At 36.6% G+C, this 23143-nt stretch overlaps 1 protein-coding gene across 2 annotated transcripts; it reads right to left on the bottom strand.

Moving 5' to 3' along the window:
- Window positions 1-1592: 1592 nt before the first annotated feature.
- On the bottom strand, window positions 1593-20194 carry LOC140803139 (protein TIC236, chloroplastic). Of its 2 annotated transcripts, none has more exons than XM_073158829.1 (24): window positions 19850-20194; window positions 17204-19386; window positions 16691-16889; window positions 16562-16621; window positions 13931-14035; window positions 13049-13189; window positions 12788-12850; window positions 12009-12239; window positions 11820-11903; window positions 11169-11326; window positions 10563-11058; window positions 8346-8513; window positions 8198-8257; window positions 7551-7673; window positions 7103-7378; window positions 6291-6356; window positions 6056-6184; window positions 5024-5848; window positions 4580-4860; window positions 3863-4119; window positions 3376-3614; window positions 3050-3241; window positions 2181-2453; window positions 1593-1945 (listed from the first exon to the last, which is right to left on the bottom strand). In XM_073158829.1, the coding sequence occupies exons 2-24, from the start codon at window positions 19261-19263 to the stop codon at window positions 1799-1801; spliced, it is 6633 nt and encodes a 2210-aa protein (XP_073014930.1). In that variant the 5' UTR covers window positions 19264-19386; window positions 19850-20194; the 3' UTR covers window positions 1593-1798. The 2 variants fall into 2 exon arrangements, with proteins under 2 accessions (XP_073014930.1, XP_073014929.1); XM_073158828.1 differs by having other exon boundaries at window positions 19929-20194.
- Between the last annotated feature and the right edge of the window lie 2949 nt (window positions 20195-23143).

Genomic DNA, 23143 nt, shown 5'->3' with positions numbered 1-23143 from the left:
CTGCTCTTTCAAACTAGCCGATTGTTTCTTCTTGGCTTTGATTTTCTTCTTAGCTTTCTTGCTTGTGACGTCAATGAAAGGGACTTCGGTATCATGGGTATTCGCGGTTTCCCCCAACAGTGGAAACTCACATTCTAGCACACATTTACCCTTTTCAATGCGTTTCTGCTCATTCTCAGTCAAAGCAACTTCCAGAATATTGGGGCTTTGATTCTCACTTACTTCAATAGAAATTTCAGTAGGAGCACTTTGATTGTTTGCTTCTTTGTTCTTCAGTAAGTCACCAGCAACTTTAGGTTGTCTTGTTGGAGCATGATCATGCTTACTAGACATCCTAGCTCTTCCACGCGAAGAAGATCTTCGCCAAACCACACTCTTAGATCTCTGTCTAGCATAAGACTTTGGTTGGTTAATATCACCAGATGTACTTTCAGCACCAACTTTTGTGGGGCAACTTTCGGTCACATGTCCAGCACTGAAACAAATCGCACAACACTTGATATCTTGTTCATACACAAATCTAACACTCACCGAACCAGTAGGGAGCTCAACAATCACAGAATTTTGTTTCGGGGCTGCCACCTCAATCTCAATAAGTACTCTAGCAAATTTCATACGCTTGCGGCCCTGTGTTAGGAGGTCCATGTGGATAGGGGCCCCTAGTTCAGAAGCAATGTTACTCAAAATAAATTGATTCCAACAATCCGGAGGTAATCCATGTATTTGTACCCAAGTAGGAATAGTCTTAAGATTTTCTTCTTAGATTCGTATTTGTACCCAAGTAGGAATAGTCTTAAGATCTTCTTCTCTGAATCTAAAGCATCTTGGCATCTCTTTAATGAAAAGGTGGTACCCTTGAATCAAGTAAGGGCCTCCATAGAGTACATTATCTCGCATTTCAGAGGTTGGGAACGAGAATACTATCCAGCCACTAGCATGAGTCTGAAACCTAACATCTTTCCCCCATCTTTTTACCAACTCTCGGAACGCAAAGGAGGATGGTCTACCACTGATAACATAACCCAGCAAGCAAAATCCATAAGTTGCTTCAACGGAGTCAATAACATCATAAGAAAATTTCAGAGTGTTGGTACCCTTAGCAAAAGAATTCAATTTGCAACTTTCATTAGCCAATCGATTAGCTTTGAATAGATTAACAAAGGGAACTTTCTGTTGATGAACAGCTTGTTTCTGAGGTGGTACTGACTGTCCATTATCAGTAATGGAGAGCACATTCTCATTTGAATCCATAGACCCATTACCAGCCCCTTTAAAATCGGGTGGGCACATGTTCAGTTGTGGTACATTCATTGTTGACTTAGTAGTGATCCCACCACCATCGCCCAGAATTACAGTAGGCACTTCGCAACTAGAATTGTTAATAATTTGAGGCATCGAAATTTCTTTGAGACAAAGAAGCAAACACTTGGTGCACCCTGACTGGGTAGTGTTTTGTTTTAAAACAAAACAAAACTAGCAATCACATCCAACACGTTGTGCTAATAAAATTGCAAAAATGATGATATGGATAATCACAAGATAATCACATATGAGAACAAACTGTAGCATAAAATATCAAGCAGCTAAAAGTAGAACCACGAAACAAGATATTTAAACAAAGAATATAATGGATATTTACAAGAATTAATTTACACTGTCAAGATTTCCCTCAATCAAATAGGAAAGCTTTACACTACACCAAAACACAGTGAGGAAAGCTTTGCCCTAGACTAGAACAGTGTGTGTTGCACTACTCTTGTCATAGAAAGACAATGCAGAAAACTTGCTGGCTTAAAGGTTAGTCCTGTGAAGTTGTAGAGTATTCAAATAAAAGACGTTTGAATGGACCGGATTGTAGGAGAACCCTCAATCGGCTTGTAAGCTGGTAGATCAACGTCCACTGCATCGCCATCTCTGAATCTTTCATCTGTCTGACAACAGAGGCCTGAATACGTACAAATGTTTTTAGGAAACCCAAAAAAAAAAACAGAAATAGCTAAAGGTGCTAACATCCACATTTCAAGGGGTTTCCCCCAAAAAAATCTTAAAAAGCAAAATTTTGGGTCACAACTTATAATTTTGCACTTGATAAGAGAAGTTATTGTCAAATACACCAAGTACTGGGGAGACATGCAAACACCCGCAAATTTTCAAATAGAGAGTAAGGGAAATTTGAGAACCTGAAGCCTCTTTCCCAGTTGAACTTCAACTTCTGTCCCGAATGAAATGTTGCTAGCGAGAGACTTGAGAGGATCAACGGTGGGATCCACAGCAAGTAAACTTGGGATCTGTGGAGCATAAACAAGCCTCCACCTAGCTTGTCCAAATTCTCCCTTGCCCTCTATCCTTGGCATCAAGGTTTCAAGCGTAGCAGTCGCAAGTTTCTTGAATGCAAGCTGGCCATCACCTTCTAATATTGATTCAGCCAGTTGACTCTCGAAAACTCTAGCAGCCTGTATAGACAGAAACCATAATTGACGTGAAATAACTTCCTTTCTTTCTTAGACACTGATCTCTATCCTCCACGTATAAAAACTAAATGAATAGCAACAAAATAATTTCAGAAAATTCTGGACAGGCAAAGTCAGATAGAGCCTTAAACATACAACATGCCACGTTATTTTTTCTTCAGATACAACAAGTATATGTAAAACATGCAAGAGACCCGTGCAGTTTTAAGGCTTTAGAGTCTATTAGTCTATATCTTTTAAAAAAATTTAATGCACGCGACAGCTTGTGATTTGAACCTGAGATTTCGAAATAATTTAGTTTTCATCAGCTCCCATGGTATACAAGTGTGGACAGAGTGTTGTAATATTCACTAGAGTAAAATCCAGTCATATCATGTTATCATCTTTTATAAAGCCAATTATATTAGCAAAAATAAATTCATGATTAAGCCCCCATTTTCCTTTCAGATATACATACTCATATTCCAACTTTTGAGCCTTATTCTGACACTAACCTCATTTCGTCAAAATATAATATTTTTATGTCCAAAGTACATAAAATTTCTCACAATTCACTATAAATCTTGCATACAAATTACCTCAGTTGCTGAAAGGACGTCTTGCTCCACAGATCGGGTTGATGTCACTACCAACTTCTCCTGCCATTTGCTAGCTCGACTTTGAATTCTAAATTGCCATTCTGATCCTACCAGGGTTATATCTAGCGTAGGATCGAGTCCATTTTCGGGCTCAAACTTTGCTATATTAAGATGCTCCCTTTTGAGCCGAACCTGGATTTGGGGCGCAGCACATAACATTTCTTTTAACAAAGATCAAAAGGATTTTAACACGATCATATGCCCGAAAAAGAGATCATTAAGTTACACCAGCTAAATATGGTTTTCACACAATATGTAAAGAGCACCTGTGTTGCTACAAGATTCACATCACCATTCTCAAATGTTAGAGTGCCTTTAGTTCTTATCCGTTTTGGATGAGCTGGGCCATTCAATTCAAGCTCTCCCCGTACAGCAAAATTGAGTATCAAAGGATAAACTATCCTCAGTTCTGGTCCAAGAGTGACCCTTAAGTCCATCAGGCGAACATCAAGTTTAGGCTTTGTACTTACCAGCACCGTCTCTTTCTCAATCTCATCACGGTTACCTGAAAATGTCCAATGTTTGGTATTTTTTCCCATAGTCGCAGACAAAAGAGTTCAATAAATCAACCTATTACAAGCGTATCTTTCCATATTAATTTTCAAAGCATTGTATCAACTTAAAACTCACAGTTTTTTCAATTTTTATTATTTTTCAGTAGGAGATTATTGTACTTCCAAACAAAAACTTATTTTGGAATACTGTGAAATTAACCATAGGTATGAAATTAAATTTAAAGAGACTCAAACTTACCAGATGGTTCATTGGATGATATATTTGAAGCATCGGGTATAAGGTTGAGAAATCGTGAAATATACTTTGACGCAACCATGCGACTATAACCACCAGTTGGCAGCCTTGGTTCATTTAATGTTTCCCTATTAAAGGGAGCAACCCCACCACCCTTGTCATGTGGTAGATATGCTTCTCCGTGGCTAATTTTAATCTTTCCAGATATGTTTGGTTGCATAATGGATCCAGTTATTTGCAACTGAGAGTCAACCTGACCACTATGATATCCAAACTTTCAAATATAAACAAAACATTGATAAAATGGGACGGGAAAGGTACAAAACCCTTAACAAAAACAAAGGGAATGCATGCTTTTTTTTCAGGTGTTTTTAAAGGTTCTTCTAAGAAAATGTGTTTTGAAAATGTATTGGCAAATGAAATGTATGTTTGGTTTTGGAAAGAAACAATAGCAGAATCATGGTAAGTTTTCTGGTAAACTTTTCATATTATATGAGTAACTTTCGAAATATATTGTATTTTGCCATAATAAAATAATAACAATGATGGTATTGTTGGAGAAAGATGAAAATTTGAATTAAGTGCAATGCTCGAGTAAGAAGGCAAAATATTTTTTTAGAAAATGAAAAAAAATTTATTTGTCCACCACACCCCACCCCAACCCAAAAAAAAAAACAAGAACCTAGCCAACATGTATTTTCAGTTTTTTTAAAAGAATACCTCAAAGTATTCCTCGCGAGCACTTCCAGAACCTCACATTTTAAGTCAAGTTTGTCACTGAGAGATGCTTCACTGGTTCTCAAGGGCAGATTCCCTTTTACATACAGTTTCCCCCTTCTGCTTACTCTACCCTCCAATGAACTGATACGCAATCTATTCGAATTTACAAGAACAGTTCCTCCAAAATTGGTAACTGGCTTCCTGAGTACAGGTGAAGACACAGTCGCCCGGTGAAAATAGGCAGATCCATCTAGCACTGGTTGTTCAACGGTACCCCTTACCTTACAAAGTACAAAGAAAAACATATCAAAGACAAACCGGCGAATTACACAAACAAGGATTCCTTGGAAAGTAATTTCAATGCCTAACAAACATCCCTGAAATTTGCATGCTTCTGATATTTACAGGCTTCTATAATGAAAAGATAGAAAATTTTATACCAACCTGAAGCATAACTTCAGCATTGCCGTGGAGCCATTTAGCATAAGGTGATAATGCTGTTAGCAACATCATGCCACCATCCTTAACATCAGCATCAATCCTAACTTCTCCCGCATCCAGTATGTTCCAGTTCAAACCTCTAAGGCTCTCAGCCAACTGTGTGTCCCATACCTCTTGATTTTTTTCTCTTGATCCTTTCCTATCATTAGCCTCATCTGCAGATAATTTACTTCTCTCAGTGTCCCAACCACCTACCCACGTGGCTTCCTTTCTATCACTTTCAGTACTTTCTTCCTCAGCAACAATGTTTGGTACAAGTGTCAACGGAATACTTCCTTGAAAATGTACATGACCATTTTGAACATTGGGCTCAAATTTTGCATTAAAAAGGAATCGACTGGATGAAGTTAAAGAGGCAACTATTTCTGCCCTCCCAAGATCGATACCTCCAATTGCCCCATCCAGGAGCCTTACTTGTACATCACATTCTGGTTTCACTAAATTTCCTTTAAGATCACCTTCCATGTGCAGTATGCCTCTAATCGGTGACAAAAATTGCCGCAAAGAATGAACGGCTTCCGTGGCTGAATTTTCAATAACCTGAACCAAAGTGGGGACTAAACTGACGGGGAAATTCAGAACAGCAAAATGCAAATTAGTTTTTGGCCCTAAAACTGTCCCATCTGCGTGGATTGTCGCATTATCCCTTTGGATAAAGATTTTCTCTAGTCGCAAACCGTCATTATTACTGTACATCCCAGCTGCTAGAATACGCTGGGTTGTATATGTTCCCCACTCCCATTCTTCTCCATGAAAGTCAAATTCTGCCTAAAGGAGACAAAAATTAAAAACCAATTAGGGACGGTCAAAGTTATTGAACAACTTTGAATTCAGGCACAAGTTTTAATGAATTTTATTCGTTCTGTGGCTATATTGTTTTCCTTTGAACAAGCTGTAGTCAATCAATTACGCACTTCTATTCTTCGAACAATGTCACCCAGGCATTCATTGAGCAAAAGGTGCAGATATGTATACCTTTGTATCTCCATTGCCTCCTCCACTTGCATCTAGCGAACCACGCCAGCGGCCTTTAAGCTCAGCCAAACCTGGAAGGTCGTGATCTAGGACAATTTCGTATGATGAAGCACAATGACCGCGAACTTCCTACAAAAGTTTACACAATAATACAATAATATAAATCAAACGAGTTAAATATATTCAGAAACTCCTCATTTGATTGAATTTATCAGAATCTTGGGAACTGAATTACTTCAAGTAACTTTTGAACAGTTTCCGCACATAATCCAACTGACTGCAAACTTTGAATGAAAATGTCCTGAAAAGAAAGATAGACAACAAAGGTTTAAACATAAAAAAATATTATTTATTCACAAACAAATACGTGTGTCTGCAGTACAGTAAAACACAAACCTCACATCAGGGGGGAGGATGGGTGGTGTTATAAGAAATGTATAATTCCTGAATAAAACTCATGCACAAACATAATAGAATGTGCTTCATCAAATTTAAACAAGCTGTGCAAATGAAACCTTCTACCTAGCTCTGAGTAGTTACCTCGATCAAGTTTAAAATTTTTGAGGGAAGAAACAAAAATATTTGAATTAACAACATGATGACTATTGATTACAAGGGAAAATGGGAAAATTTCCTAATAAAGGTTACTGGCAGACTAGCTCTTATATTGGGCTACGTTGGAGCATTTATAATTGAAATCAGTGACCGTCCCTAATACTTCTAATACTTTCATTGTGAGATCCAAATGTATTACAATTAAAAATAAGGATACCTGGGCTAAAATGGTTTTCAAAAGCCAAACTCAAATTTCAGTGCCTACCACATAAACCCGAAGCTGATTACTTCAATTTTATCTTTACCAGTAAGATAATTGATTTAATGCACTTGCAAGGATCCAAATGGCTCGTATGAAATTCTCATAATAGATGAAAGTGAAGCAACAGAGCTCCTGATATGGTATCTTGGGGCTTCAAACATGCATCCACACACAATTCACATTAAATCATCTTCAAAATTGGTCATCTTGTAACAAGTGTAGACTACAACCTTTGATCTAGATTGAACAGCAGGATCAGAACTTCGAGATAAAAGCCTAGCGAGCGGAAGCATCTCAGCAATCTCAGCTTTAGGGACCTCAAGTCTCATCCTCCACCTACCCATGGCAGAAATCATACTGCCCAGATGACCGGTCATTACTTTCTGGAACAAGCTCCCTTTTTTGTTCCCGGCAGTGATTCGATCTCTCGATCCAGGCAACACATACTCTCCTTGCAGTTCATATCTGCTGTGGCTTTGTTCTAAAATAGCTCTTTCGACGGTGATCTATAACATGAAGTGGAAACCAATTTCACGAGTTTGCTTAATAACATCATTAAATTTATAAAATGTCAAGAACTCGGTAAGAGGAAGAGAGGGGGAGGGGGGGGGGAGGTTGGGGGAGAAAGAGAGATTCATTTTGAAAAAGTAAGCTCAAACAAAGCTAGATGGTACTCACCACATCTCCACTCCATCGGGCAGCCACATCTAAAGCTTCTCCCAACACACCACTGAATTTTGGCCGCATGACAGATAGCACACCATGGCCCCTTCTTATCAGAAAGTTCAGCTGAAGTTCGGCCTGGAAGATAATAAAAATTTAAGCTAACAGCAGACGAGCAATAATTTATACAAAAAAAAGGTCAGCGTATGCTTTCAATGTTTATTCTCTAGTAACAATACATGCCCTCGCTAGTCAGCTACAGAGATCGTCTTCAGATACTGAAAAGATCAGTATTTCTACATAAATTAATAATGCTATTTCATGTTAACCAAAAACCAAGCTATTTTCATTTGAATCCGGCACCATCATAACCGTATGGCTACAAAAAACATAGAGAAAAAGCAAGGTATGCATCAAATTCTAAGCACTTATTTTTGACAAAGAAAAGGCATCAACCACTCTTTAGTTGCTGAGTTCGAAATTTATAAAGCATCATTCAGTTCAAAATGCCTGCCCGATGGATAATTCATCTAAAATATCAAGCATGTTTGGGGTGGAAATTAAAATAGCATTTAAAGATAAAGAAAGTTAAAGGCAGCAAAGGGAAGTGAGATGTTGGGCATTTGTTACGACATGTTTAGTCAGGACCCCAGAGGTTTTACCCTTGAAATCGCTCCACGAAGTGAGGCCAGCTCCAGCTCATCCAAGGGTAAGTGGCGTATCTGCTCATGTTTAAGAGCACAGATTTGCATCAATCCAGAGAAATGACAGAGTTGCAAGTAAATCAAGTCATAACAGAGCAGATTGAACCTCCAAGTTGGCGGAATGAGATGGTCGGTAACATGCTTTAGCTTTCATTTGACCTTTCTGCAGAGAAAAGGAGAGCAATTTCCCTGATAGATTTTCTTCAGAAATTGACTGCAAAGGTCCAACAATTTCAACTGCAAGACTTTCGTCTGGCCTACCAGTAGCATCTAACTGCATCACCATTAAAATATATAAGAAACAAGATTGACCAATCAATCCAGGAATTTGACCTTCGTGATTGGAAAAGCATTTCAACCACCTCCATCATGATTACGAACAACTGAACAGAGAATCCATACGATGTTATGAGTTGATTGTTTCCAACTTCCATAAACTAGAAGAATCGTAGATCATAAGTGGCCATAGTAAAGTTATTCTGATACATTTTCTCATTTTGTGCCCACATCAACACTTAAGCTATAGGGAAGAAACTGGAGAAATTTGGAAACTGCTAATTTTGGATTCCAAAGCATTTTGAACTACACGTCAATGCTGAAGTGTACTAAATATTTTAACCAATTATGAGTGAAGAAATATAGTTGGTCAAATATAGACCAAAACATTCTGGATGGAACCAGTGCTCCAAATCTAGTTCTGGATGGAAGCTTACGGTTCTCAAATATAGACCAAAACATTTGTTTTTAAAGAGGAGAGAGGAGACCAAAACAATTTTTAAGAACAGATTGAACACAAATAGATGGAAAATTACTTTGACATAGGAACCTAAATTTGCAGAAAAGATGAAATATCAGCAAGCATCTAGGGATGCAAAATATATTCATCACGGATAAAGATATTTATGATAAAAATATTTCCACAAAAATTTTGCACTAAATAACATAAACCTTAACATATGCGAGGAAAAAACAACCAAATACCAAATGGTGATACCCCATCAAATTCATGTGAAATTCAAAAAAATAAAAGGACGCCTCGGAACTTACTTGTAAACAAGCAAGACTAGTCATCAGAATTACTCATAATCAACATCATATTCAAAAATTGGCGCTTGTAACATTGATTGAGCAATGAGAAAAAGGTAACAATGAAGATTTTTTTTTTTTGAGAAGAAACTATTTTTTATTGATAATAATAGGATTACATAATAAGCGGATGAGTAATCCGCACAATCGATGACCAATCAAAAGAAACACTACACTAATAATGTCATGCCAAAACTAAATTTCAATCCCTAATCAAATCTGAAACAGACAAATGATTGAATTCTTTAACATTAGATGTCCAAGTAGCCACTCTGAACTTGATATTTTCCCAAACTCGTTCACCGTTCTCGTACTCATCTTTGAAAATTCTGTTATTTCTCTCTAACCAGATAGACCAAAACGTACACTGAAGATTGAACACACCATTATAAAGCAATCTTGTAAATGGCGGGAGGCAGTGGCGGGACGACTGTCTAGGCGGTTGAATATTTTTTAGCAATTTTTTTGTAGGTAATTATATATAATCATGCAAAGTAATTACAAATAATCATCATTTTTTATGTAATATATGTAATTAAATGATGTTTATAGATAAAAAAGCTTCACAAAATATAATCCAGTCCAGACAAAGTGTAAATAAATATATAAATACAAACTAACAAGATAATTAAGGTGGTGGCTCACGGCAGAGGCGACTGGAGACGGTTTAAAGTAGGTAGTGGCTGATGGTGGACACTTGAAACCAAAAGTTAATACAAAAGAGACAGAGATGTGTTTTTATTATATCTAGGTTTTTAAAATTGATTAACTTTGACTGGTTTTTAAAGTTATTTGACTTCGACAACTGACTAGGATTTTAAAATCATTGCCTGCCTAGGCCGCGTGCTCTGCCGCCTCGCCCGCCGGATAGCCTTGGACCGCATACAGAGATAGCCTTAGTCATTATTCTAAACCTAGGTTCAACGGTAAAGAGACTGATTGGAAACAAGAACAGCACAAGCCACACATGAAACTGCAGAAAGTTGGCTCTGACGCATAATTGAGATCATTTGTTCATCCCCTGAAATTTTTTTATACTTCTCCTTACAGCATAAGCATGAATTTAAAAGCATTTAAAATTTCATACTTCTCTGAAAGATATCAGTCACACTCATCCACTATCTTCATGAGCTAGAAATAATTAAACGGAGAGAATCATTTGAGACATGCATCACTAGGAACAAATAAAACATCTCAAGGTTAACTCGAAGACATAAGATAAAGGAAAGAGGCACACCTTGATACCCTTCGATGTAATGCTCAACACTCCAGCTAACTGAGGTGCCAGCATTAATTGATTGAGTTTAAGACCTGAGATCGAAACATCACCAGAAAGACTCTTTGCATTTTTATCACCTTCCAATGGAGGCAATTCAATAGTATGGCAAGTTTCCTTCACCTTTCCTTGAAACTTAATTCTTCCAGTAGCTTTCAGATGCACAGGCCTCAGAGAATCAAAAGCATAAGGAGAGACCAAGTTAAAAAATTCAAAATTACGCATTCTTAAATCTAACTCCACTCCTTCCACGGAGAAAGGAATGGCAACTGTTTTACCACATTCTCTCCAATTTAACTGATTTTCATCAGTATATGAAGTTGAAACTTTTGAATACAGCTCAAATGCAGCTGATGAAGAATTGATAGAAATGTAATCATTAGAAATTATCACATCTCCGCGTGCATCAAAAAGTGATCCTTCAGCTCTCGGCGCAACCCATTTGATGTCAAATTTCCTACATTCTTAAACTATGATTAGATTTCCATCCAGAAATGCACAACAGATTTCATCAGACAAAATCATCTGTATCGATCACAAGTATAAAAATCTGGCAAGATATCTTACGGTCTTAACAATGAGCCAGAAACTTGTGTTTCACCGTTCAGATCTTCTAATTTAAGGGGCATCGCTTGATGATAACCAGGTACATACCGGCGCATAATTCTATCAAAATATAAATTGCCTGAAAAGTTAATGTCCAGTGCCGTGTCATCAACCTCACCCTGAAACAAGAAAGCAATTTAATACCATATGGTGTAGGTCAGGGCTTCATGTCACAAATTGCCTAACAGATTCCATAAAGAACAATATAGTATAAAATGCTTTTTATCTCTATACGTCACATTATGATGAATTTATCCTCGTAAGACCTGATATGTCGATCTTTCAAACTACATAATATCAAGTCGAACAGAAATTCCAGAGCTAACTTGATATAATCGGGCTATAGCATTAGGCATCGATCCATATTTAACTAATCAATCATTTATATTTTGTCATTAACTGATCACAATCTCGAAATAAATTTTACAAATATGATTTGAGTTGTTAAATAATAAAACAAATGACAGAGCTAAATTGATGAAACTAACCTGAGTTATAGATCTACTTTTTCTTAAAAACAAAAATTTAAAACTTAAGGTTTAAACACTCGACTAATAACAAGTATTCAATCAAACTGATAGAACATAGTTTATCTTCTAGTCAACTAAAAACCTCTGGACAAATCCAAGCATTTCCCGCTCCACGAATTTCACCTCCATCAACTAGTGTAGCTCTGATTCCATAAAGGTCCGCAACCTGGATGCACAAGGAGAATTCCAGATGAATAGGAATGTAAAGAGAAAAAAATGCTGAAGCGGCCTCTTTTTGAACCATATAAACTTTATTTCAGTAAACACTCACACAGTTATCAGTGTTAAAGGTAAAATTAGCAGAAACGTAAGAGAATGGAATACGGTCAATGGCTGCCACTGCACCAGCCTCTTTGTTGGTCATCATTGCCTCATGTGCAGCGGATTGAGAAGTATCAGCAGACGAATGAATAAGTTTTCTTGAGACCAATGCACTCCCTACAAATATAGGAGCATCCAACGGACCTTGACAATTGAATACAGCTGTTACTGATCCAGCCAACTGAAACAATTATGATTAAGCGAATAAAAATTAACAAAAGTGACTACCAAATCATACTGAGGGAAAATAAGTGAACATAAATAAAGCAAGAAGATTTAATGCCAAACTCCATAAGAAATAATTTACCCAGCAAAACTAAAATCATGATAAAGATCATCATTATGAGAGGAGAAACTGACAAATGTGAGGATAGTTGCATAATATACATCGAACCAGCTTGCTGCATATAATATGACATAGTGATAGTGGTATTCATATGTGGAAGCACATAATACATATCTCAACTTGATGTCAGAGGTAATTGACGCTCTAAGTTGCGGGTTAAATCCATCAGTGGTGGCATTAATGTCAGATTGAAGGTATTTGCACTGCTAGCTATGGTGGTAATCGGTAAGGTGATTAATATTCAAGAAGTTGTAGTTTAGATTGGTGATGGCTTTACATTTTAATGTGTATGCTATGTTTGCAAGACTGTGCCAGACCTAGAGAAAGATCGGCACAACCGAAGTATGCTCAGAGCAATCATCTAGAGAAACAGAGAGACATACTGGAAACAACAAAGGCTTCATCTTGAAGGACCGCATCAAAGCATTCACTTCTACCGACGGAACCTGAGATATGAACGACAATCCTTAGAAAAAGTCTATAATTTAACTTTAAACTAAAATTAGAAAGCAATAAAAGTAATGTGTGACATTAATCAAACTTGTTGGTTTCAGAGGACAAAAATTCCATAAATTTCATAAAGTTATGTATGATTCCTGCTTAATTATTAGATGGATATGTTGTCAAGGTGAGCATCTAAATACCTGGCACATTAGGTGATATTCACCTTCCTCAGGATCAACACCAAAATCCCCAGATGCTTCTAAAGGAACATTGCCAAACCACCCCCTAGCATTAGGTAAAAATATTCGCTGGGCGCGGAAAAACAAGCTTGCTGATATATCCTATGAAAAAAGGTAAACCACTAAAGTACATCAGATAAATAAAACAAGGATAAAAAAAACGAAAAAAAGGTCAAACTTTAAGCAGTGACACAACTGAAAACTTCCTATTTCAGCTCTCCTAGTGGAATGGGCTTCCATTATACACGAAAATTCTCTAATGACGCTGAATTGCCAAATAAATTATCTAATAAACAGAAACAATTAAGTCATAAGGACTCCATTCAATCAAACATTAACAATCCTTGATACAAAGCACATCCTGCTACCGATTCAATGATCTATCTGTATATAAGGTAAGACAGAAAAAGCTATCTTTTAGTTCCACATCTTACCCTAAGAATGAAGAAAGAGTTGAAATTCCTTCTAAGAATGAATAAAGAGTGGAAATTCCTTCAACCAACCAAGAAAGGCATAGTACAGTATTGCTACAATATGATGAACAGAAAAGCATAGAACAGTGTTGCTACTGATGAATAGATTGTGCTTTCTTTGAATTTGTCAAAACTTTTGGAATGCTAAGTGCTGCAACTGTTCTTTTGTTTGACGACTAAGTAAACTAGCAGGCATGGAACTAACTGCAAGTGCAAGAATTGTTCGTGTTTCCTAACCACCACATTCCTACAAAATTTACAAACTTGGCAGCTAAAGATATGCGATGAACAATATGATTGACATTGGAATAAAATTTGGTCAGAGAGATGCACAAAAAATTAAGCATATAAAAATGATATAGAGACCTACAGAAAACCGTGAGGGGGCATCATAGATGTGAAAGGCCAATCCTGTTACATCTAGCTGCCCATGAAGATTGGGAAAAGTTTCTCCTCTCGACATGCAAATGTGAACCTGCCACAAATTCTAGGTCAGGAATTGTAATTGGTAACAAAACATCATATTTTTGTTTTAAAGATACCTTTATGCTTGACAGCTTGGAGAAATAATAAAAGGCATAATAGACAAAAAGGATACTGAAAGTGAAATATTGGATATTCTGAAGCAGCAAAAAAGAAGAAATATTGCACAAACAAATGTCAACTTCAATAGATCTTTCTTAATCTACACACACACACACACACATTTCTATCCATGTATGTGAATCTCAAAGTGTTGGTCAGAGATAATATTTTGTCTAATTATGAAAAAAAATATTATTCTTCATAATTATTCCTTTTCACAACTATTTGAGTGGTTGAGTTGTACTGGAAGAAACGATTTTCATATAGCATACATTCCGTATTTCCCATGATGTAACAGACCGAGCACTTTTGAGTTTATTTCAAACACAACATTCTGAAACTTTAGTAATTAATTTCAAATTTAATATTAATAACCTTAAAGAATTTTAGAGATGAATATCAAGCATTTATCATATTTAATAGTAATAATCTTCAAACAAATTTAAAATATATGTAAAAGAATATCAAGGATTTGTCAAATTTATCAGCAATAAGTGCGAAAATAATTTTTAATAGATCGTCAAATTTATTAGCAATAATCTTAGAAGAAGTTATAGAACTCACAAAAGAATGAGTACAATTTATTACTAATAATCTGAAACAAAATTGTAAAACATAGAAAAGAACTTCAAGAGTTCACGAATTTATCAGTAATAATCTCAAAATTAATTTTCAAGAGTTTTAATCGTTCAATCCATGAAATCACATGGAGAAACTAACAAATTTACGATTGCTTGACCTTCCTCAATGAATACTTCACTGGCTATGTGTATTTGGGATTATCAACTACTTTATTTCCGTTCCCACACCTTCCCCTTCAACTTGTTGGCTTCTTTGTTCACTAGGGTCTATAGATTACAAAATGTTGTCGTCACTTGGTTCAGTGTGATTGATTGACAGTTAACTTTTCAATCCTGTTACTTTCCGTCTTAGGAAGGGCAAAACTTATAAGCTGAATTTTATAAAAATCCATGCACACGTGATGTTGATATTGTGGTATATTCACTTCATCATTTAATTCAAGAAATTTACAAATTCAAATTGATCTTTGTTCAATGTGGGATATCCTCATACCATGCAGTTCATTTTTCTCTTAACTTTTGTAATCAATATATTCTTTAATAAAAGTTGGATGTGTACATCTTTTTTAAGCCTTTATTAAGCGCACATCGTAATGTTGTTTCATATCATGTCATACCATTTATAAATTTGAATAAATGGCAACTAAAAAAAATACCACTATAGAATGCAAATACTTTATTTGAATGTTTCAAGTTCTTATTGACATACCAGCATGGCATGCATAGATCCAAGAAATCAAGCAACGCTTACCAACTAACGTAAGTTGATGCATACTTTACATTCAACAAAACATAAATGATCAGTTGAGTTTATGCAGATTGAAATTACTTTCATTGATTGATTTATAATACACGTAGATGTACAAGAGGGAAATTTTAAAAATAAAATAAAAATAAAAATGCATGAAACGATGAAGAGTATGACAACTGCAATTTTTTTCTCGAAAATATTTTGTTGTCTTCTAATCAAAGTTGAAAGATAGTAAATCTAACAAAACTATTACCGGCATCATAGCTAACAAATTCAATGATAAAGTGAGAAAATTATGACTTTGTATTGACTAATAGTTTTGAGATAAAATTTTCGATATTTAACTACTAAAATCTCTTTTGAATTACTCCTCAAACATTCTTCATGCATCGAGGTTACGGGTACTGCTTTATTCAGAATAAAATTATCAAACTTGTCGCAGCACATGTTAAAATTAGATTATGAGATTTTATTTGATATTACTCTAAGATTTAATTTACTAACCATCTCAAATTTTAATCATTGGGTATTATCTTTCTCAATGAAGGACTTGACAAATTAATACATATAAATATTAACATCATATATTCATATTATTAACACATGTTCTTAATTTTCATAATTTATATCGAAAAATCACACAAGAAGCATATATTTCATTCTAGTTAAACTAATGGTAAGTGTGACTATCTCTACTATATCCATGCTATCTCTACCATCTATGATTCTCTACTTATAAAGCATGAGGGTGTTATACTAACCACTTTTGATATGGCCTATTACACAAATATTTCTTTTTTTTTTCAACTTTGGTGTGACCTCATATTTGATTTTTAGAAATCATTCTATGTACTTATCCGTCATTCTAGATAAAACAAATCTTAACTAAATCGTGGATTTAAAATTCTTTATTTTGTAAAAAATCAAAATTAAATCAATTATTTAAAAGATTTTGTAAGAAATCAAAACTAATTCAATTATTTAAAAAATAAATAATATTAATACGTTAGACTATGCACTCGCTTGCGTGTGCACTTATGCTTGTATGTATAATGCAAGAGAGAGTGTGAAATTTGACAAGCACCTCACCACTAGCTCTGCCTTTATTCCATGTGATTGGAAGATCCAAAATCCTCTCAAAAAGCTGCACAAAAAACTTGGCTATAATTTACCAAAACACAGGGCCAGAAAAAATGATGCTAATGTACTTTACCGGAACGAAGAAATTTGAAACTTTCAAATTTGCATGCCATTTCTGCTCACTGGCATCAACATAAACATCTGTGGACAACCACCCACCATCTTCCATGATCAAACCCGATCTCCACATTTTACAATTTCCACTAACTTGCACATGCACACGCCCATATTGGTTTTGAAATTTAACATGTCCACCAGCAACTTCCATTTCCCTATAAACAATACCAAATTTAGCTGGATTAAGCCAATATACTTGGTGCAAGCAAACCTCAACTAGATACGATCCAAGTAAGACTTGCATATAAATGGAAAAAAACCCATCCTCTAGTAAACCACAAACTTTTACCAATCTAACTGTTCAAATACTCATTTTTAAGAGCATGAGTTTGAATGCAGAACAAAAGTATGAAGCTAAACAAAAATAAGACACTGATATTATCGAATGCCTTAAAACATCAAGTCCTTTGGTGATAGAGTGTGAGGCAAAAAGGAATTCAGATGTAAACTTAGCATGGGTAAACCTTACCTTGGTTCTGCATCACCATAGGCAAGTAGCATGAGGGTACCACCTTTAAAATGTAATGAATCGAGTATAACTGGAATCTTCTTCTCAATTCCAGAAGCATTTTCTGAATCAATATCATCAACAAGTTCCATGGATATAGCATCAAATCTGATAAAGATCTCCGACTTTAGTTTCTGCAAATGATTGACAAGTAAACCAGACCATGCCTCACCAAAATTTTTAGAGACTGAAGATAAACCAGAATGTAAGCTCAAGAGAAACTGTTGAATCAAACTTGAAGGGTCAAGTGGCATCGGACTAGATTCACTACATGCATGACCTGCTTGAGCAGTCAAGATATCATTTTGTGGCTCTTTCTGTTCCCCAACCAATCTAGCATCTTCATTTCTAGCCTCTGTGCCTCTATTACTAACCCCTGCTTCCAAATTTTCATTTCTTGCAGATCTTTTCTTGGTGTCTATAATTCCTAGAGCATTTGTAGGTGATGGATATTCATCACTGGAGTTTATAGCCATGCTAAGTTTATCAAGAGTAAAAAGAAATGGATCTCTTAGAGAACTTAAACTGTTTATGAGGCTCCTAGCCTGCCCTTCCAAATTCACTCCAGAAACAAAATCCTTTTTCCACTTGTCCTCCTGTTGAGAGATTGCTTTGCTAGTTGAAGCATTCTCAGTATCTTGGACAATTTCATTATCACTGTCAATGATTTTTCCATTTACATCCTGAGGCTCAGCTCTCTCTTCTCCTTCAGTATTCATTGAATAATTGGAGGCAACCCTGTCATCGAAACCTTCGGATTCATTGGTTGAATTTTCACGCTTCTCGAACAATTGTCTCTGGAAATATAAACAAGCTGCAGACGCACTACGCTCAAGAAGTCTTCTTTTAGATGCAACACCCAATATAGAAGAATCTTTGTTGAGAGCCTTCTTCTTGATACGACGCCTAATAGGTCCAGGCATAATTGTCGACCAAATGCTTGTTTCCGCGGAAGAAACTTTGGATCCAAAAGATTTCTCTAAGTCGGCATGCTTCAAATCATACTCTGCTCCAGTTTCCATGCAATGATGATCTCTCCAGTGCAGTTTCTCGTCCATATAAAGCAACGACTCCGGAGTCACCAACCTTTCGGGAAGACTCGTACTCTCTTTCAAATTATCATCCTCAAGTTGAACATGATTACATTCAGAAAGTATATAACCTTTTTCAGCAGATTCTCTTGCTCTTTCATCTCTTTCGGTGTCCCATCGAGTGGCAGCTTCCTCCTTTGCAATCCTCCTTGTTTTTGTGCGATAATCAATTCCTTCTTCAGCGGACAAGTGCCTGTCAGGGCTGCCTTCAGAATAGGGTAACCCCAACCAAGTGAAGTTCTTCTTTTGCACTACTAATAAACTTGGATCGGACAACACAGCATCAACAACGATTTTTCCCCTTCTAAGACTAGCAAAAGGACGAATACGTAGTTTGACTGCAGACGCCTCACCACAAGAGAACTCTTCACTATGAGGACCAAATGAGCATGACTCTAAAGTAATGCTCAAAGGTGAAATTCTTCGAACCTTACCAAAATCAAGCTCCCGCTGAATTTGGTCACTCAGCATGGCACAAACAGAAGGTAATAGCTTGCCTTCTACGTAATTTTTTGCTTTCAACTTCCCATACCACACAAGTAAACATAAGCCAGATATCACGGTGAAAAGGACAGAGCATCTAACCAAAAAAAGCCCCTCTTTCCACACAGGAGTAATAGACCTGATCAAGGTCTTGCTTCGAATAAAAGGCTCTTTCACGGAATTAATCATCCAACCACTCCTCAATTCTAGGTTCCTCCACAATAACTCGACATGTTTGCCATAAAAGTGAGTAAATTTCATCCTCTCGAAAATCCAATCACGTTTCTTAGCACATTTACACGTTTGAAAATTTGAACCTTCTCTGCAGAGTTTTATGTTAAATCCATTCACTGAAGCATAATCTCTTTTATTTCTCCTATCGAAAACATTGCACTTAAGGGGAACCCCAAGAAGTGGGCTTTGAAGTTTCACACTGAGTTTCTCCATCTAATGAGCTTAACTTCTTTTGCAACTCATTAGCAGGGGACCAAGAGCAAGCCCTTAGTCCCCCCACACACTCCAAAGAGAATCAGTTTTCGTTCAAAACCCAAAGACAGCTAAAATCAAAACCTGATAACATATGCAAGAAACCCAATTAACAGTCTATCCAATCAAATATTTGTATCATTCATTACCAAAATATAAAAGAAGAAATTGTCATCTTCTAATTACAATAGCAACTTTGAACTAGAATTACTCTTGAATCCTTATGGCCCTAATGCCAATCAACACGGAGTTATTTTACTTAAAAGATTGGAAAACAATAAAAAAGTTTGAAGTCAGATAAAGATTTAGCAATACTTCAACTGCCCACATTGTAAAACATGTGCGCAAAGCTGAGTGCGCGTGTGTTTGTAAGCTCGCATAATTGTTCCAAAAACAAGCAACACCGTATGGAATAACAAATTTGCCATTCAAACCGAAAAGAAATATCCACTTTCAACAAACAGTTTCCTTGGGCGGCCTGTGTGAGAGACTGCTTATGAATTTTCCAATCCAGAAATAAGCGCAAAATTTCAGAATAGTCATTTACATCAGAAGTTTGATAGGTCCATTTCTTATGGAAATTCATAGGCTTGACCAAACTTAAGTTGAATCTGTAAAGTTCTCACATATGTAGAGAAGAACTCTGATCGTTCCTTGCCCTGATTTCGACTCCACGATTGAAGAAATTTGAGTTCAGAGTTCCGTCCAACCTGTTTTCTGCTCTCGGTGGGGTTAATACCCAATATCGACAGAAGAAACCCGACTTAAATTTAGGTCAGCTACGATTCTTGGAGTGGATGTGGTGGTTTCTAGCTTTGTCGATGGATGGCTTCAATTTCGCTCGGCACGTAAGTGTAATTTTTGGGGGAAGCATTTGTTAGTGGATGGCTTCAAATTCATGGGTAGGGGTGTCAAAATGCGACACGACCCGTCAACCCGACACTATCCAACACGAAAAAAATCAAGTTGGGGTTTTTTGGGTTCGGGTTGGGTTCGGGTTGGGTGGATTCGGGTTAGTGTCATGTTAGGCGGGTTTCGGGTTGGGTCGGGTTGGGTCGCGGGTTGACCCACGAACTTTTTTTTTTGAAAATATTACCTGTATTTTTATATATTGTATATTTTAACAAAAATTATGGAAAAATTATGTGCTAAATTTTCATCATTTGATATTTATTTTGCATATTTTAATTTTTTAAACATTTTTTATTTGATTTAGTAAATATACTTTTAATTTTCTACGATTAAACTTTCAAATTTAAATCGAAAATTTTGTTATTATGTGTTTAAATTAAAATATTATTATTAATTTTTATTTTTTTGAATTTTTTTCATTAATTTTTTTTTTAAATTTAAAAAAAAATTAATAAAATTCGGGTTAGGCGGGTTAGACAGGTTGAATTGGGTTATACGGGTTCGTGTTCGGGTTGGGGGTTTTCGGGTTGCTTCGGGTTCGGGTTGGGTTCGGGTTGAAAAAAAAGTTAAAAAAATTTCGCGGGTTGACCCGAAACCCGACCCAACCCACCCGATTGACATCCCTATTCATGGGTCAAAATAAGGAGGAAATTAGCATAAAATCCTTATAACAGTTTCAGTTATAAATTAGTCCTCATGTCGCTTTAAAAAAAATATCTTTTTGCTCCTCAATGTAATTAAATAATACAATTAAGGCTTTTAAATTTAAATATTAACCATTTACATTTGAATGTGCCTCAACAGTCTCACGGATCTTAATCGTGAGACGGATCTAATATTCACAATAAAAAGTAAAACTCTTTTAGGATAAAAAATAATATTTTTTTATGGATAACTCAAATAAAAAATCCGTTTCACAAATACGACACCGTAAGGAAAATTTTCTAATATGATTTTTATCGGACGGAAAATTTTGATTGTTTCAATGGAACTATGGTTTTTTTCCCATTGTTAAAACCTCCGTTGATAGCTTTGGTTCACACATCTCTAAAAGCAAGAAATTCGGCAGCACCAGGATTTCTTTTCTTTCTTTGCCTCTTGATTGCTAACAACGAATTCTTGATTTTTAGGACCCCTAATTATTGTCCCTGTGAGTGAAGTCTTTCTTCCTTGGAATTCAGTTGGGTTTCCTCATTATTTTGTTCACAAAACTCTGTAAAGCCAGGGGTTCGATTCTTGTGTTTCCTCTCCATCTTGTTTCTCCATTGCAGAATCAACGTGGAGCGTCGGAATTTTGTTGCCTTCATTTTCTTCTTCATTGGATTTATCAGATGTAGTTGAATGGCAAAGTAAGGCATCTTCTGCTTCTTCCTTTGGTTGAACCGGATAATCTTCATGTGTGCAGTATTTTCTTGATCTAAAGGAGTTTCAAACGAGGAAATATTTGACTCAACCTCTTCATTCTCCAATGTCTTCATCTTCATGACCCTTCTTTCTTGCTCTCGATGTTTTTTTTCCACCATTTTTTTTAAAACTAACAATAAACAATCCTCCTTGAATTTCTTCCCATCACAAATGTCTCCTGATGAGATCCGCTGGAAATGGATGAACCGGGTAAGGAGCTCCAATCGGATCAAATCAACAATTTATAATGTTTTGGGAATTTGAACGAAGACAATGGCTTGAATGACATCTGCAAACAATGAAAAAAACTCGTGAATGGGCGCCGGAGGGGTTTCCGACGTAGCCACTCCGATGATAAAGTCAGCAAGTTGTACGATGACGAACTTTGAACAATATTTGAGGAGAAATACGTAGAATACTTTAAAGCTCAAAGGTTTTTTTTTGATTTTTTGGATCATTTAATGACATTAATACCTGCTATTTATAGGTGAGGAATGGGTAGTTACCTTGATTCCCGCGTCACCTACTAAGTCGGTTTACCATACTAGCTTCTGATGACTTCTCGGACACTCCAAGCCCAAGTTGCTCTCTGATGACTTCTCGGACACTCCAAACTCAAGTTGCTCTGGCGGATTAGATTGCCTCTGTGATGATTACACTCAAGTGTGGCTCCTTTATCGAAGTAGCGCTATTCTCGAGGTCGCCCAAGTGGGGATCCAACCGGGAGCATTACCCGGACAAATGAGAAGCACCCGGACAACTCTATGAAGACCCGAGCTACTGGTAAAGGACTGCGGATGAAACGACCATACCCGGGAAGGAAAGATTTACCCGAGCATCCATAAAACTACCCGGTATCCCGGGTTGTATCCATGGGTACCTAATGAACAAACCCATATCCTTATAGGGGTATCACCACCCATCCCTAAAATAGTCGGGCTAGAGCTTGACTCGCTGTCCCGATTCAATCTTTCCTGCTTCCTCCCGGATTGCCATTGTGAATAAATACCAAGTGAGGGAACTTTCTAGGCGTCTTGCATCTCATACCCCCGACTCCTCGATATCTGATAATTACTACTCCCGAGAAAATCGGTTGAACATATCATTACGTGTGCACTAACGAGGATGCTACTGCAAATTACTCGCTTTTCAAGGTAATGATGAGTCTGTGTCCTCGATAACCGCACACATCTCTTCACTTGTACGCACGATTTCCTAGGCGTCCTATGATCGTACGATTAGATTTGAATCGAGGGCGGAGATTAATCCTTTCCCCTATAAATAACGACCTTGCTAATTCTTCCGTCTCATCAGTGTAATGACAAGTTCAAGAAATTCGAAAATTCCGGATATGGCTGAAGAGCTTATGGCATCTGCAATAGAGAGAAGAAAAACGGCTATGGAAGAAGAAGTCTTTCACAAAATACTTCACTTCTGGGAGAAATTATACCAGCTGGAATCCTCTCAATATGTAGAGGGGGTTCCTACTCCTGAGAACGTGGCTCTTATGCGGAAATATCGCCGA

Source organism: Primulina eburnea, chromosome 10 (assembly GCF_022965805.1).
Source record: "Primulina eburnea isolate SZY01 chromosome 10, ASM2296580v1, whole genome shotgun sequence".
Classification (NCBI taxonomy): domain Eukaryota; kingdom Viridiplantae; phylum Streptophyta; class Magnoliopsida; order Lamiales; family Gesneriaceae; genus Primulina; species Primulina eburnea.
This window is presented reverse-complemented; position numbering and strand designations above follow the sequence as displayed.